The 17,212-nt window shown below is 35.6% G+C and overlaps 1 protein-coding gene across 1 annotated transcript; it reads right to left on the reverse strand.

The window, feature by feature from the left end:
• Window positions 1-1,207: 1,207 nt before the first annotated feature.
• On the reverse strand, window positions 1,208-14,032 carry LOC110448512 (EF-hand calcium-binding domain-containing protein 1-like). The gene is made up of 7 exons (XM_021494785.1): window positions 13,874-14,032; window positions 12,486-12,638; window positions 8,809-8,913; window positions 7,610-7,695; window positions 7,286-7,351; window positions 4,098-4,202; window positions 1,208-2,521 (listed from the first exon to the last, which is right to left on the reverse strand). The coding sequence occupies exons 1-7, from the start codon at window positions 13,941-13,943 to the stop codon at window positions 2,471-2,473; spliced, it is 636 nt and encodes a 211-aa protein (XP_021350460.1). The 5' UTR covers window positions 13,944-14,032; the 3' UTR covers window positions 1,208-2,470.
• Window positions 14,033-17,212: the final 3,180 nt, after the last annotated feature.

Below are 17,212 nucleotides of genomic sequence, written 5' to 3' on the forward strand. Positions count from 1 at the left end.
GGTGTACCCGTAGAACATCCCTGTTGTCAGGCAGGTAGCCCCATACCTTTTGAAGTTTTCACGTCCAATTTGGGGAATCAAACCCTTGCCATCTTGTTGAAAGGTAAGCATGTTATCCACTGCACCACCTGACCAACCCAAACCATAATCCCCTAGCTCCAGACAAACTTTGGTATCAAAAATGGACAAAGGGCAGTAACTCTGTATATTGCAGAGCACAAGAACTGATTTCAGTTTAGCATTAACTCATGTCATAATGAACTAATCCAATCTTTGAATTGGAAGAGTTCAAATGTGTCTTCTGGGGTGAATGAGTTTAACTCACTGCCATCTTGAGAGTTAATCACAAAATTTTCCAATTGTATGATACATGCCCAAAGTGACAAACGGATGGACTGGCAGAGGAAGTGTAAAGCTGTAACTCCCTACAGTGGTACAGTATTTTTCATGCACGCTTGATACAATTGCTGATTATGTCAAATACAGTAATACTTATTTATACTAAAATGTTAGACATTCTTCAATTAAAAATCAATGTATATTTATTTTCAAAATGCTTTCCAGGTTTAACTTTAGCGAAAAAAAATGGAAAAAAATATTGTTATAACAATGATAACACTAATGTTTTTAACAATAATTTTTTTATTCCAGATTATTTTCACAAAACCTTTGAAGCTGTTTAAAACGATTTGAAAAAAAAATCACAGATAAAATATAATTGCCGTCATGTTAACTGGTACGTACGTATATTACTATGGTAATTTAAGGACGTGCCAGGTTTTTGTGGTAGAGGAAAGCCAGAGTACACGGAGAAAAAAACACCAACATACAGCCAGTACTAGTGGTAGCAAAATGTCAGACGCCTTAACCACTTGACCACTGTGGCCCCTTAATGAATCAATTCCACAATACTCATACGTAAATCAAGTGTACTTGATTCTTAAAATTTGAATATTTCCGAATGAACGACAGCTAATTTACTGTGGATCCAAGCACTTGCAGCTTGTAGCAACATTTGAGATATATAACTACATGTGTTTGTTTACAAACTTTAGGTTGCATTCCTGTGGTGTGCATGGTTAGTAAAAATAATACTATAACATTTTTGCTATAAGCTATTCCGTCTTTGCGTATTGCAGGGTTATGTTCTCTTGTGAACAGGTATTGATTGTGACGTCATTGGTTTGTGTGAAAAAATTACGTCGTTTTCTCAAAAACTGATGACGTTTCTCTCACAAACAAATGACGTAACAATCAATACCTGCTCTCAAGAGCAGATAACTCTGCAATACGCAAAGACGGAATAAGCTCTCTACCCAAAGCCAGTGTGTTGCTGTGTTTTACCATGTAGGCAAATTATTGCTCTAAAAGAAATATTATGCTTTTGATTAAAAAATTGCACAAACTCCACAACTCAAACGTTTTGCATAAAAATACAGAAAAGCTTTTTCATAATACTTTGAATGCCGTATAACTGTTAACATGCACAGCAGAACTTCTAAAAAAAAACTTTACTTCAACAAATTATGCTTTAAGTCTATTGTGAATACTCTATATAGATTTCATCAAACACATGTCATTTTTTTTTACAAAATTGTGCAGTTGATAAAATTGTGGTTTTTGTGATTGCTGCGCATGTGATGTAACATAACTTCAGTTTTGTTTAGTTGTGTTGAATTTGTTAAAAAAAAATACAAAAAATATTACAAAAATCATGAAAATTACCCTGTATACATCCTGCATATTTGCTTGACTTAAGTGCAATCAAGTGAGAAAAAAGTCACTGCAAAAAACACACTAGGTATACATGTATATATCATGGTGTTTCGTGTGTATGGATAATTTTGCGGTAACTTCATTAGTAAATGTGAAATAAGTCATAAATTTCAACAACTCCAAAAATACCCTTTTTACAGCGACATGTAATACAAAAATATTTATATATTCATTCATTAAATATGACTTAAACGTTTTAGTCTGGTATATGGCAGAATGACTTTAAACATGCTTGGTAAAAATTATTAAATCAATCACAATTTTAAATTGATTAAAATACGTTTTCCCAAATTTTCAATCTACTGACATACAAATTCAACTCAATTTATAAATTGATAAATCGATTATTATTTTCATGACAAGTTTGAATTTAAACTCCTTACCTGATAAATTAATAATTCCTTGACACGTACGTAAATCATTTATTAATCAATAATTATTTTGACTGCTTGGAACTACTTTAAATATTGATTAATAAATCAATAACTTTTAAAACAAAAAAATTAAGCTTTTTCATAGATAATCAGCTTTATGAATACATTAATAATATAACTTATGAACTTTCTGAAAAACGTTCTTTGTTAAAACATGTGTCCACACAAATATTTCTATTATATGATGATACCACAGTATTGCTTCATTGCTGATGTCGCTTATCCCCGTTGATGAAAAATCAGCTCAAACGATTCAGTGATCACGTTGATCTGTTGTCACAACCAATTAAGGTTAGAAATTTTTCAGTGAACTGAAAACAAAAACAAAATTATTTTTCAGAAAAATAACAAGAAGTGCATTGGGCCTTAATGGCCCTCTCAGTTGTAATACAATTAGTTTTTGAGATTCGAGGCGGTATATTGTGATCACGCAGTCGCAAACAAAAATTGTAGTGTAACTGCACTAGGTCTATATATAGTCGGCGACCAGATGGTTCAATTGTTAGAGCCTCCCTTTTGAGTTCGGAGGGTCCCTGATACAAACCCCGTCCTGGCTGTGCATTTTCCCACTCCTCCTACATTAGGTGCCTGTGACCAACTCTTGTTTCAAGTACTAGGCGGATGCTTGACAAGGGGATACCCAAACCTGGGTTGTGAATAGTGTTGTCTTCAGGGGCGAAGACTTGGGGAAAAAGAAGGGAGTAATGTAGCAGAACTTGGCTGGGTTGATCGTCTGTGGACGGGTGGCTCAATTGATAGTGTCTGTATGGGGTTTCGGAGGGTCTCGGGTTCGCACCCATGTCTATATAGCCATGCATTTTCCCACTCCTGTTACAAAAGGACTATGTATGGTTTGGGCCTGTTTTGGCCCCCAAATGCATCAAAATTCAAAACCTTTAAATGAACTTTAAAATGACTGTTTCTTTAATTTAGAATACTTCCCAAATCCTATGATGAAAATATATAATTTATATTTCTAATTATTGTTGCCATGGTAACAAGTTCAAATTTTCAGTAAATATTGTGATATTTTGCATAGTTTTTTTCCTAGAAACTATAGAGCACATGCTTGGACAAACTTAATATCAAAGGATAATGTGTAGGCACCTGTAATACATCTTTAAGAGAAATATAAAGTTTGTTCAGGAGTGCGCTCTATGGTAGCTAAGAGAAAAACTAGGTGAAAACCTGTCAAAATTGACTGAATAATCAAATTTCAATAATTCATGCAAATATGACCTGGTTACCATGGCAGCCAAAATTGAAAACACAAATAAATGTTTACATAATAGTACTGGGGAATTATTCAAAATTAAAGAAACATTTGTTTAAAAGTTCTATTGCAGATTTTTAATTTTGATGGATTTTGGGGCCAAAAAAGGCCCAAACCATACATAGTCCTTTACTTGACGACATAGGGTTGAGCGAATAAAACAGATATTTGCGACAGTATAATCACAATATCATGCAGTAAATTTCAAAATACAGTAGGGTTATCCCCTTTCTAACTCGTGGATGAGTGATGCCAGTAACATTCAAAGTGAGGCAGAATTACATTCACCTTTCTAGGTCACGCTATTATTCGTGATGTCAATAATAAAAAAATGTTAATTATTTCAGACAAACCATGAATGACAGATGACAGAAAAAAGGGGACCTTAATAAAATATTTTTTTAAACAAAATGGAGTAATATATGACTACATATGACTACAAGAAAGAATGGGTTTTCAACTTCTACAGTAAAGGTTAACCGACTTGATTCAGTGAATAATTTGTCTGGGTCAAAATAGGACAAATCTACCTGTTTAAGTTATCTAGGGTATGCTACACGATATAAGGGTTCAGTCAATCCCAATATATTAAACAAACACTTTAATTATGGTACCTTTCTTGAAGGTAGACATGGTCCTAACAGCTCTAGTAACAAGGGTTCCTCTTGGACAGCTTGTTCAAAGTCCTTCAAGGAAAGCTTGGAATCATGATCATCGTCCTGTAACAAAGACAGAAGTTCAACATTAAATAAATTCTAAAATCTTCCCTCCAAATCCTCCTAACTACTTCCATTAACAGTACCAGAGTACATATGTACTGCACATAGAGAAGCATTACAAGCCAAAAATAGATTTGTGAAATGAATGTTATTAAAAAAGGAAACACCTGTCAATCTTGGGCTACTAAGTAAATGTAAGTGCAAGATTTATATTCTCTAGTAAAATATTTTAAATCAAAAAGGCAATAGCTATCGAAAACTCAAATTGCAAAGGGCTATAGCTGTCATAAAACAATGATCACAAAGGGCCACAGACACCATACAATTCTGAATCACAAGGTGTAAGGGGCCACAGTTGTATAAAATTTAAATCTTAAAAGGCCAAAATTTCATAAAAATCAAAATCATGATGGGCTATATGTCTTTAACAAGAGGCCCAATGGACCTGTAAAGCTCAACTATCCTTCATTACCAAGTCATCTTGGTTATTCCGAAAAGGTTGAATTGGTTGAATTTAATAAATTTGACCTTTGTGACCTTGAAAGTGGGTCTTGACCTGCTACTGGCCAAATATTATCACCTAACATATCTTGGTTATTCAGAAGAAGTTGTTCAAAGTTTTTCACACATTTGACCACTATGCCATTGACAAATTGCAAATCCAAATGAGAATCATCTAGGTATGTGTATATGTATGATCATAGGCCTGGGTTATGACCATGTGACTAAGTCGTAGGTGTGGGGCCAGACCCCTGCACCAGTTCAGATAGCATAAATGTATTTGTCTTCTCATGACTAGCAATTGCTTCTATTCTTTAAAATTGAGGATCTCAACATTTCCCTTGTTATGATTCAGGTACTAGTACCCATGGGACTGAATCTGGGTATTATTTTTCATACCATTAAACTGCCATCATACTGATCACATGATAATCATTCCAAGCAAGTTTGACATATTTTTTCCTGTGACCTTGTAAGTAGGTCAATGTTATTTTCCTTCCCAAATTGGTTAGCCCTTTTTCCAAAAAGCTACCAGCCAAATCTAATGAATACATTTCTTTTAGTTCTTAAGAACAAATCCTTTAAAATGTTGTTGACCTCTGTGACCTCTAAAGTAGGTTGAGGTCTTTTTCATTCGCAAACTTTGGTGAGCTCTATCCCAGGAAATCACCAGCCAAATATTATAAATTTATGCCTTTTAATTCTTCATCAGAAGTGGTTGAACCGTTTGACATGTTTGAACCCTGTGACCTTGAAAGTAAGTCAAGGTCATTTTCATATGCAAACTTTGAAATCCAGGAAATAACCAGCCAAATATTAAAGTTCTATACCTTCCAGTTCTTCAGAAGAAGTTGTTCTAAGCGTTAGACATATCTGACTCCTGTGACCTTGAGTAGGTCAAGATGTAGGTCAAGGTCATTTTCATTCTCAAACTTTGTTGGGCTCTTTCCTAGGAAGCTTCAAGCCAAATATTAAGGCTCTATACAATGCAGTTCTTCAGAAGAAGTCGTTTGAAGTGTTTGACATATCTGCCTCATGTGACCTTGAAATTAAGTCAAGGTCATTTTCGTTTTCACTTTGTCGGGCTCTATCCCAGGAAGCCACCTGCGAAATATTAAGATTCTATACCTTTCAGTTCTTCAGAAGAAGTCGTTTGAAGTGTTTGACACATTTGACCCCTGTGACCTTGACAGTAGGTCAAGGCCTTTTTTATTCGCACACTTTGTTCGGCTTATTCCATGGAAGCTAAGTGCAAATTGTCATGTCTCAAAACCATTTGGTATTTTAGAAGTAGTTGTTTGAAGTTTTTTTTACATATTTAACTCCTGTGACCTTGAAAGTAGGTCAAGGTCATTCATATGAACAAACTTGGTACCCCTTTATTCCAGCATGCTATTGGTTATATATCTTCACCCTATGTCTGTTCGTTATTGAGAAAAAGTTGTTTAAAAAGATTTTAACACATTTGACCCCTGTGACCTTGAAAGTTGGTCAAGGTCATTTTTATTCGCAAACTTTGTTTGCCTAATTCCAAGGAAGCTACCAGGTATTCTCATATCTCTTGGCTTTTCTCTATTTCAGAAGATAAGTTGTTTGAAAATTTTGACATATTTCACCCCTGTGACCTTGAAAGTAGGTCAAGGCCATTTTTATCCACAAACTTTGTTTGGCTTATTCCATGGCAGCTACTTACCAATTGTCATGTCTCTATACCTTTCGTTATTTCTTTAGAAGTTGTTTGAAGGTTTTTACATATTTGACCCCTGTGACCTTGAAAGTAGGTCAAATTCTGTTTTTTTCGCAAACTTTGTCGGGCTGCATATAAGGAAGCTACCAGCCAAATATCATGACTCTATGCCTTCTTGTTCTTCAGCAGAAGTCGTTTAAAGGAAATTTGACGGACTTCGGACAGACACCGGCCAGACGGCTGGACACCGGACACCATGCCATGGCATAAGCTCAGCTGCCCTTTGGGCAGGTGAGCTAAAAATGAAGCAAGTGTTATTTCTTTATATAAACTATAGTAAACTTTACCCTCTCGCCACAGGGGATTGGGTGGCGGTAGGTTAATGAAATTCACAATTTTGATTAAGCATCCTATGAACTCTTCATTAATGAAGGGTTTTTACTTATACATTGTACCATTATCTTGGTCTGAAGAAGAAGATCATTGAAGTTTTAGACAATTTGTTCCCTTTAATTAAGCCTCTCTGGTCTGTATTATTCACAAGTTTGGTTTGTCTTTGGCAAAATTTTATTGAAATCAGTTCAGCAGTTTTAGAGGAGAAGTCAAAATATCAATGGATGACACACGACCAGGGACAAAAGACAATTTCAACTCCAACTTTGTCTCTGGCTACATACAAATATATACAGTGAAAAATCTGAATACACTTGGCCTTTTCTTCTGGTACATATTAAAACTTTCACACTTAATGGCGTGCACAGTGTATTGAATTTGTGGACATACAAACAGAGGACAAATACAACATCTCTTCTGAGGACCATGTGATAGATTAGCCAAAGGCTAAACATGTCATCCTCGTTAAATAAAGTTGTTTATTATCATTATTATTAAATACCATCTTTTTCAGAAGGAGTTCCACAAGTTCTTTGATTCCTTCATCAGGATCCTCTTCTGTTTGTTGCTGAAATCAAGAAGAACATTTTATATAAAGTTGATGTACATAGTAAATATTGTGCCAAAATTAACGTATTTCTTGTTTTCTCATTTGAAGCACAATGAAACCATTGGGAGAAAATCGTTGATCTTGTAAATCAAACTTCAGTTTTTCTGTCCCACTGTTAACTTCACATTAATAATCTCATCTGAAACAATCTCAGTAAATAAACAACTTTGAGCTTTATATTTACTAGTTGACAGATTAGCCTTGGTGTCTGCTTACTGTCACTAACGAGTTCTTCAGGAACTGGAACATTTCCTCTCTTGATATAAAGCCATCAGCATTCTGGTCATACACTTTGAACGTATCTTAAATAATATACACAAAGGCGGATAAATGATACCACATATATATATACATTATAAAAGGCACTTCATTTCCATGGTATTGCATAAAATTCTAATTGAAGATTATTTTCTTGAAGGGAAAGAAATAGCCACTTCAACGGTATTAACACAAAAACAATTTCTTTTTCTAAACTTTGATGCTCTATATTTTAATTCCCACCATATCATGCTAACCAACAAGGACCCTTTTTCCTTTATTCTTGAAAATTACTTTACATGTATCCTCATTGTCTCACTGACCCTGTTTAAAATTTCTGAACATAACTGGACTATTTTTAACTATCATCTGCAACAACATTTTAACACGATTCTCACTTTTCAAGTGATATAATCCAAGGTAATAAAAACCTATTTCCCAGGTAAATAATCCCACTTCCAAGGTATTAAATCCCGTTTCCCAGGTAAATAATCCCACTTCCCAGTTGTAATACATGTATATCCCACTTCCCAAGTAATAAGATCCCACTTCCCAGGAAATATAAACCCACTTCCCAGGGAATATTATCACACAAATCCGGTGAAAAAGGCAAATTATCCAGACATCTAGAAAATTGGCATATTTAGGGGCAAAATTCCCTTTAAACAAACAGCATTGAAAATTTAGGGCAGTAGGTTGCACATCGTCAGAGTGTTGCAACTACATCTGTGTATAACTTTTACAAAATTTGTACAAAAACTGAAGGAGCTTTCTTGACAAAATTCCATTTACAGGCGAATGGACTGACAACGAGACACCAGTATACTCCTTAACTATGTTGCAGGGAGTATACAATTTTGTATAGTAGTATTATGTGTCAGAATTAAGTTTCTGTTTATAACATGAGTGATAGCAAGTATTAATCTTGGTCATTTTTATGATCATTTATGGGCACAACATGATTTCCCCTTAATTTTCCCTATTTCAAATTTAAACTAACACATTCAGCTATTGCTATAATTGATTTCTTGATTTCATTAATATTTTGATTGTATTTATTCATTGCAAAAAAAAATGATGAGAAAATAACTTTCATGAAGCAACCGCCTATGTTTAATGTCAAAACTAATACTTTTACTAATTGATGAACAGCTTACATTTCATTTTTTCCTCTAGAGAACCCTTTAGAAACGTAGAAAATCCGAGCACCCATTCCTCATCACTTAGATAGCCATCTGCATCAACATCAAATGCTCGGAAAACTGAAAATAAAAATGGTGAAATCTTGTTAAAACATGGCATGACCTTCCGTAGAAAATACATGTGGTCGATGCACATGCAAGTAGGTACCATAACATTTTTAGTTCTGGCCAGTCAATAATTTAAAAAAATATTTTTTTATAATATTCCTGACAAGCGATTGGCCAGATGTGAATCACCTGTCCACCGATAAAAACCAATATTGACTTGGAGCGCATGATTTTTGTTGAAGGACTTGGTGTTTCTAAAAATAGAATAATGACGTGTCTCCAAACGAACGTATCGTCCCACTTCCGCAGCTTTTTGCTATGTTTTTAAGATTGCTAACATTACTCTTTTGAAAATAATAAAACAATTGTAGCCTTTTACTTCGGTCAATACCTGGATTTATCAACCCGAGAAAAGAAATATATCTTTTCTCCGGTTAATAAATCCAGGTATCGACCTCAGCTAAGGCTATAATTGAATAGTACATGTTGATCTTATTAACATGTTTGTTGAAGTTATTTGTGTATGGGAAGATCCAGTATGCAGAAGGGTGGGGATGGAGGAGCTTAGGAATGGTCTGGAACACCCCACCCGACCTCCAATCTCCCTTTAGAAGGACAATGTGCATTCTGTTTATCTTGTACTTAATTGCATAAGGGAGTGAGCACTATACAAAGACAAAAAATAAAAATGCTAAAACCCTGTCTTGACAAAACTCCTGGATCCCTCCTGGTTACGTCAGCTTCTTTTTCGTCCATTTATTGTGTCAAGATGTCATTTTGTTTTGTAAAATCACCAGTTCATTTTATAACATATTTGCTTACATTTTTGACTGTGAATTTTGAAAAATGTAAGTTGATTTGATAAAAATTACCTTTCAATTTTATAAAATTGCCTGTTTGTTGAAACTTTCAACTTTTTAGCAGTTTAGTAAAATATCATTTTTTTTAATGTTTGAATTTTATTTTGTTTTCTTAAAATTGTCTTTTTTTCATTGTTGTCTATTTATGTTGTTACTTTGGTTGTTAATTATGTTAAAATATTTATGTCAAATACTGTGTTTATTCATTTTGTGATTTTGCTTGAAAAATAATATTTTCTGCTTCTATAAATGTACATGTTTTAGCGAATGTTGAAGCATATGCATGAACAACAAATTAAAACACAATCTCCAATAAGGTAGACAGACATTTGAACTTATGTGCTGAACATTTCAACATATATATAAAAAAAAAAATCAAATCGATAAATATATTTCTCCCCACACTTTTCACATGCCAGGCAAAAAACAAAAATCCAATTTCTTTCATTTCCGTGCTTGTCCAGGGTAAGAAAGGGGTGTGAGAAATTTCTATCCAACACCCCATTTCACGTGATGCGACGTCACAATGGCTCAACAATGATGTGACGTCACGAATTTGGAAAACTCTGATGTTGCAATGTGGAAAAGGCGACGTGATGAAATTTAACACGTTAGAAAGATGAAATTATTTTTTCTGCGCAAACTTGATGTTTGTGAATATGAGGTATGCTAAGTCTCGCTGATAGATTAGTTAACGTCAAAAAGCCCTTAGGAAAAGTTGATATTTTCAAAACGGTACCCAGTCCAAACGCATTTTCATGGTTTCTGAGCTTATTCTGGTAGTTGGAATGAGAGAAAAATACTCTTTCATGCCCAGAGTGTAGGATAGGGAATTCCATCCTCAGAATTTTCAAATTTGGCAAAACCCAAATTTGAAAACCCCTCAGGTGGAATTTTCCTATCCTTCACCCCTGGGCATGAAAAAGTAATAGAATCTCTCACCCCATTAGGGTGAGATTAATAGAATCATTCACCCCCTTTAGGGTGAGATAGGGGAATCTCAACCCGAGGGGGAAGATTCTAATGTTGCCAAACACAAGGCTTTGCCGAGTGTTTGGCAACTTAAGAATCTTTCCCCTAGGGTTGAGATTCCCCTATCTTACCCACAAGGGGGTGAATGATTCTTTTCCTCTTACCCTGTTCTCCCAATGTGTATCATATACACAATGTAATGATAACGTTACATGCTAAATTCAGGGTTGACGTGACGTTGATGGATTGTTGACGTGACGTCATTGTATTGTATCAGTGACGTCATACCATTGTTATAAATAGGGGAATCCCCCCGTCTCAACCCTAGGGCGGAGACAGATAAATCTAGCATCGGCAAAACGGGAGATAAATCTGTCAGGTGTGGGAGAAAGGGGAATCTCAACATGAGGGGGAAGATTCTTATGTTGCAAAACACGAGGCTTTGCCGAGTGTTTGGCAACTTAAGAATCTTTCCCCGAGGGTTGAGATTCCCCTATCTTACCCACAAGGGGGTGAATGATTCTTTTCCTCTTACCCTGTTCTCCCAATGTGTAGCATATACACAATGTAATGACAATGTTACATGCTAAATTCAGGGTTGATGTGACGTCATACCATTGTGTTATGAATAGGGGAATCCCCCCGTCTCAACCCTAGGGTAAGACAAGGAAACTCCATACCGGTAAAAGTGTGGATACATCTGTCCAGGGTAAGAGAATCTTATATTCTTTACCTACCCGAGAAAGACAGCTTATACATCATTATTCTCAAAAGGTCTCCTTCACATCATCACTTTCATGCAGTATAACCAGGGTTGTATTATAAATTTTGACACACATTTCATGAACTCCTGATGATAGCATAGGTTGACATTGGATTTATCGTTGCAAGATATTTTTACCATAGGAAGTGTGAGAAAAGAATTATCAATCACACTGTTGTGATTAAGAAGCAAAGTCTTGTGCTAATTTAGCACTTACATTGAGATTGCTTTGTCACATAGGAGTGATTAATAGAATCGGAAAGGTTAAGATTCTCAATCTCACCTCAAGGAAGTGAGTGATGCTTTTCCCTTTTTCCTGTTGACCATGTCATTATACAATGCAGCGCTGACCTTACAGGCTCAATGCATTGTTGACGTGACGTCAAACAATTGTTATGTCAGGGAAATCCCCCATCTTTACCCTAGGGTAAGACAGATATTTCTCACATACTTCAAAGGGTGATCCTGTTGTTGCTAGGGAAAAGATAACTCTATCTTACAGGGTAGAGAAAGACAGCTGACACGTGCTATGACGTCATAATAATGGATTGTCGACGTGAAGTCATTTTATTGTTTCCGTGATGTCATACAATTGTTGTGAATGGGGAATCATCTGTCTCAACCCTAGGGCTTTGGGGTTTGCCGGAAGAATAAGATTGATGTTTATTTCGACTGGAATTTGTTTATTTGTATGTATGTGAGAAAAATATTCAAACATGGGTCTGTTCCATAGACAGGGATATCTCAACCCTCGTGTAAGAGTTTGGCTGGCCATGCAGCACTCAGCAAGCATCATGCTGACCAGCTAAACTCTTCCACTCGGGTTGAGATATCCCTGTCCACGGAACAGACCCATGTAAGATTCTATTAGTCTTTCCTTGACCAGAAGTGTGTATTTTTCTGTCTTAGGGGGAGAGAAGGATATCTCACAAAGTGTAGTGACACCTGTCCAGGGTAAGAGGAAATAGATTCTAAAATTCTTAACTCACTTCGATCCATCAAGACATCGTCCGTCATTTTAAATTCTTCATACAGCAGATCTGCAAATCTTTGTCTTTCCATTTTTGGTTTGTCAGATTTTCCGTGAGTCCCTGCATTTTTCTGGTGCATTTTGAGTAATCGTTCCACCTCTGGGACTCCAACTGGAAAATAAATGTACGGTCAATGTCAGATTTGAAACTGTGGTATGATTTCAATCTTTGTATCTCCATTCTATTGAATTCACATTAAAATAGGCACATATAAACTGTATTTCAGTAGAAAATTGTGCTCAAGTGAACTAACTAACAATTGTGTAACTGTCAACCTCTAACACTACGAAACTCCCATTGTGGGTCATGAACTTAATTGAATTTTCCATGAATGGAGTATTCTAACATTGTTAGAGGTTTAACAGGCGAGATACAGGCACCATGGCACTGTCTGCAGTCTTCGTAATCATATCTGATAAAACAACACCCCGCCCATACAGTGGCCTAGCTATAGCTCTTATCAATATTATATATTAGAGTATATAAAAGGTAGAGGTTGGGAGGGGAACACTCACCCTACACACACATTAGCGTGACCCCCCCTCAAAAAAAAACATCACACGCACAAAAAAAGGTGAATAAAACCAACGAAACATGAAATTTACTTCTTATTTAAAATAAAATATAAAAATATAATTTATCTTACAAAACATCCGCCACATTTAAGCCATTTTGATCTCTGTGGAGTATAACATATATATAGAGAGATTTTTTTAATTTATATTTTTTCATTAATCACTCTAGTTGTAGTATATTTTATTATTCTTGTAAATCTTCCTGCGTTTTATTTTTATTGTCACAAACATTCAGCAATCATTTTATTGGTGGCCAGAAATTTACCGCAGTAATTGCAAATTATAATTAATATCAATCACAGTACCTGTGGGCTTTAATAAGCTTTGATTATCATTTAATATATGTTGCATGTGACGTGTGATAAAAGTATAGCTACATGATTCAGCTCAGTCAGGATATAATTTAAATGTGTGTATAAATTTATGGTTTGCATAAATGTCGTTAATTTCAGTGTGGTGTATCTTAAAAAACAACTTGTATCGATACAATTTATGCGGGACTATAACAAAAATAAATGTACGCCATTGACACCGATCTCCAGCAGGGTCCAGAGACGTTACAAAGATTATAATTGATGTCAACCTTACACTGCATTAAAAAAATCACATTTAAAAAACACAGTTATAAATCTGTATAATTACTGATGATCAATAACAGAATACCAGTATCCTAGTAGTATAACCCCTACGTTGTCAATATAAACAAAGTGAAAATGGTCGACTAGTTGCGGGCTCTATATCTACCATGAGTAAAAAAACAAAAACACTTACAGTGACTCTTCCTGTGTAAGTCGTCGACCAATTTCCTCCTTGACCTGGCCTTGGCTTTAAGACTCTCCATTTTCTAGCGATGTGTTGAAAACGGTTCGTGTAATCGACAGTTATCAGTTTTTCGTCTAGACAGTTGGATGCGCTTCGGTCAAGTGACAGGTGCTCGGAAACAAACGAAACGAACCACGCTTCAAGAAGAATATTTAACCAATTTTACTTCTCTAGATATGTTCCATTTATTATTTATTTATGTATGTTTTATTTTTAATGGGAAATTTTGTATTTGAAGATAAAAAGTCATTATTTTAAACGACGATATTGCTTTCCGTTTTAATAGAGTGCGGATTAAGTATTTACCATAATCGAAGTTTGAGTTACTATGAGATTTACGCATGCGTCGGTATAACATGGGCCCATTTGTAAAAGGCCTGGTCAGCTTAACAAGTCGTAAATGTAATTTTCAACAACGATCTAAAATCTTCCAAATATTATTACGTTTGTTGTCATAAGATGAAAATTTTCAATCCTTATAAATGCAAGTTTAGTTTCGAATAGTGATCTTTTTTTAATATACATCTTTTTTAACAGCTGTGCCCGGTTCGGTCCAACACTAGAACTATATACGGTATCTATCTTTTAAATCGTACATAAACTAATTCGTGATCTTGATTTTATTTTCTTATTTTTTAACTAGTTTTATAATTTCCTGTTTTGTATGTAAAATGTGATGTGCGAATCAACATACATAAGATCAAAGGGCGATTGTTCAGAAGGTTCGGTTCAACAACAATTTTAAACATCGAACAACATCAGCTTTATATAAACAAATATCAAAATGTATGGTTGTTCCATTGAGCAATGAAGTACTTTTTATGATTGAAATATTATAAAAAATCAAACTCGGGTCACCAAGAGTATTTCAACGAAAGAGACATTTAACGTTATTCAAATACCTTCTATTTTTTTTTCTGAAACTAGTCATGGGGGATGGGCGTGTTAGTTTAGTTTATTTTTATTACTCTCGTGCAAATGGATTGGGCACAAGTTATTAAACTTACATTAAGCCCTTTCCCAGCAAATTAAAAGCATATATTTACAATATGACAATATGGCAGACTTAATTAATATACATATATACAATGTTTCATTTGTCAATGCTTTCATTTATATATCGAAAGTATAAGAGTGAGAGACAGAGACACAGAGAGAGTGGGAGGGGGGGAGGGGGTCCTCAATTATAGTACATACATCCTCATCATTATTAATGTGTGACAGATGATATCTGCCTCCAAAACAACAGATAGTGTAAACATGAATATCGGACCATGTGGTTATTCTTTCTCCATGTAAACGGAACCAGTGATATTCAAATCGCTGTTCACAACTAGCTGCTTTTCAAATGTTCATCACATCCCTATGTAACCTCCTCCTATTCGTCCCGTGCTTTCTGGTATTTCCGTTTCCACCAGTACGTCTTCACAGAAGACGACCAAGCACATGGTTTTATTACATTGTTACATACAATTATACTTATTTATTACTATCAATCATTTTCATCATTTCCGAGACAATTATACATAGAGAGAGTGTATTACATAATTGTATTTATAGGTATTTCCCCGGATGTAGTTGTAGCATATTCCTGTTTTTATTTATAGCTTTGTTTTGTTAAATAGCTGTTTTCTTCTTTTAGCTTTATAGCTGTTTTATCTAAATTTAAGGATCATGTAATGGTGGTTATACATGCCTAAATATTAATTAATTAGACAAAAGACAACAAAAAATAAACACGATAAGGTTTTTTTTAGAATACGGTGCTTCAAGCACTTTGGAGCAAATGCTTTTAAATCTATGCTTATGCTTTTCTCAAAATGCAAGTTACTGAAATGTGTAATTCATTCAATTTTGACTGAAAACAGATCAAAATCGGCCATTTTGGAATACCGAAGTGTTAATAAAACCTTAGTTCGAACTCAAAATCGGTAAAACTAGTGAAAAACGCAGAAAGGACAGATTAATATGGGTTCCATTGAAAACTAAGAAGGAGAACACGACCAGGTGTTCTAGAAGGGTAAGCGTCTTTTGCTTCCTCGATGACACCGCCATGTAAGTCGAATAGTAATGTCACGTCCCCATATTGAGAATTCGGGTAGTGAAACCAAAACCAGACACTCTAGTGAGCATAAAAAACATCGAACTTCATATCACATAAAGAAACAGCGTATTTCCCTGTGAGATCATATTGGTGACTATAAAGCTCGTCCATTGTCTTCATCAACCTGTATCTGTGGAAACTCTGTGTTGTAAGTTTGTCCATCAGCAGTCGACATCTATCACGGAAACTCTCAGTGATGTAAGTTTGTCCATCAGCAGTCGACATCTATCACGGAAACTCTGTGTTGTAAGTTTGTCCATCAGCAGTGGGCATCTATCACGGAAACACTGTGTTGTAAGTTTGTCCATCAGCAGTCGACATCTATCACGGAAAATCTGTGATGTAAGTTTGTCCATCAGCAGTCGACATCTATCACGGCAACCATGTGTTGTAAGTTTGTCCATCAGCAGTCGACATCTATCGCGGCAACCCTGTGTTGTAAGTTTGTCCATCAGCAGTCTACATCTATCACGGAAACTCTGTGTTGTAAGTTTGTCCATCGGCAGTGGGCATCTATCACGGAAACACTGTGTTGTAAGTTTGTCCACCAGCAGTCGACATCTATCACGGAAACTCTGTGATGTAAGTTTGTCCATCAGCAGTCGACATCTATCACGGCAACCCTGTGTTGTAAGTTTGTCCATCAGCAGTCGACATCTATCACGGAAAATCTGTGATGTAAGTTTGTCCATCAGCAGTCGACATCTATCGCGGCAACCCTGTGTTGTAAGTTTGTCCATCAGCAGTCTACATCTATCACGGAAACTCTGTGTTGTAAGTTTGGCCATCAGCAGTCGACATCTATCACGGAAACTCTGTGATGTAAGTTTGTCCATCAGCAGTCGACATCTATCCCGGCAACCCTGTGTTGTAAGTTTGTCCATCAGCAGTCTACATCTATCACGGAAACTCTGTGTTGTAAGTTTGGCCATCAGCAGTCGACATCTATCACGGAAACTCTGTGTTGTAAGTTTGTCCATCAGCAGTCGACATCTATCACATCATTCAGGATATTCGGAACAAACGCCTAGTCTGCTGGAAAATCTTGCCACCGAACTCAACATGGCTATTTTCAACCAGGAACTCATTCATTCTCACAATATTGTCCATAGTAAACATGCATTTTGTTTTGGCCTTTGTTGTTCTTTTAACGAATCAAGCTCCAATATAATTCACAACCAAAT

This window comes from Mizuhopecten yessoensis, unplaced genomic scaffold, assembly GCF_002113885.1.
Source record: "Mizuhopecten yessoensis strain PY_sf001 unplaced genomic scaffold, ASM211388v2 scaffold4105, whole genome shotgun sequence".
Taxonomy (NCBI): Eukaryota; Metazoa; Mollusca; class Bivalvia; order Pectinida; family Pectinidae; genus Mizuhopecten; species Mizuhopecten yessoensis.

Excerpts from the sequence above, each read along its gene's own strand:
- LOC110448512 (XM_021494785.1), bottom strand. The coding sequence starts at position 13,943 with ATGGAGAGTCTTAAAGCCAAGGCCAGGTCAAGGAGGAAATTGGTCGAC. Across the intron at positions 7,352-7,609 it reads TGAAGAACTCGTTAGTGACA|CAACAAACAGAAGAGGATCC; the intron begins GTAAGCAGACAC and ends TCTTGATTTCAG. Across the intron at positions 2,522-4,097 it reads CATGTCTACCTTCAAGAAAG|TTCACTGAAAAATTTCTAAC; the intron begins GTACCATAATTA and ends TTTTGTTTTCAG.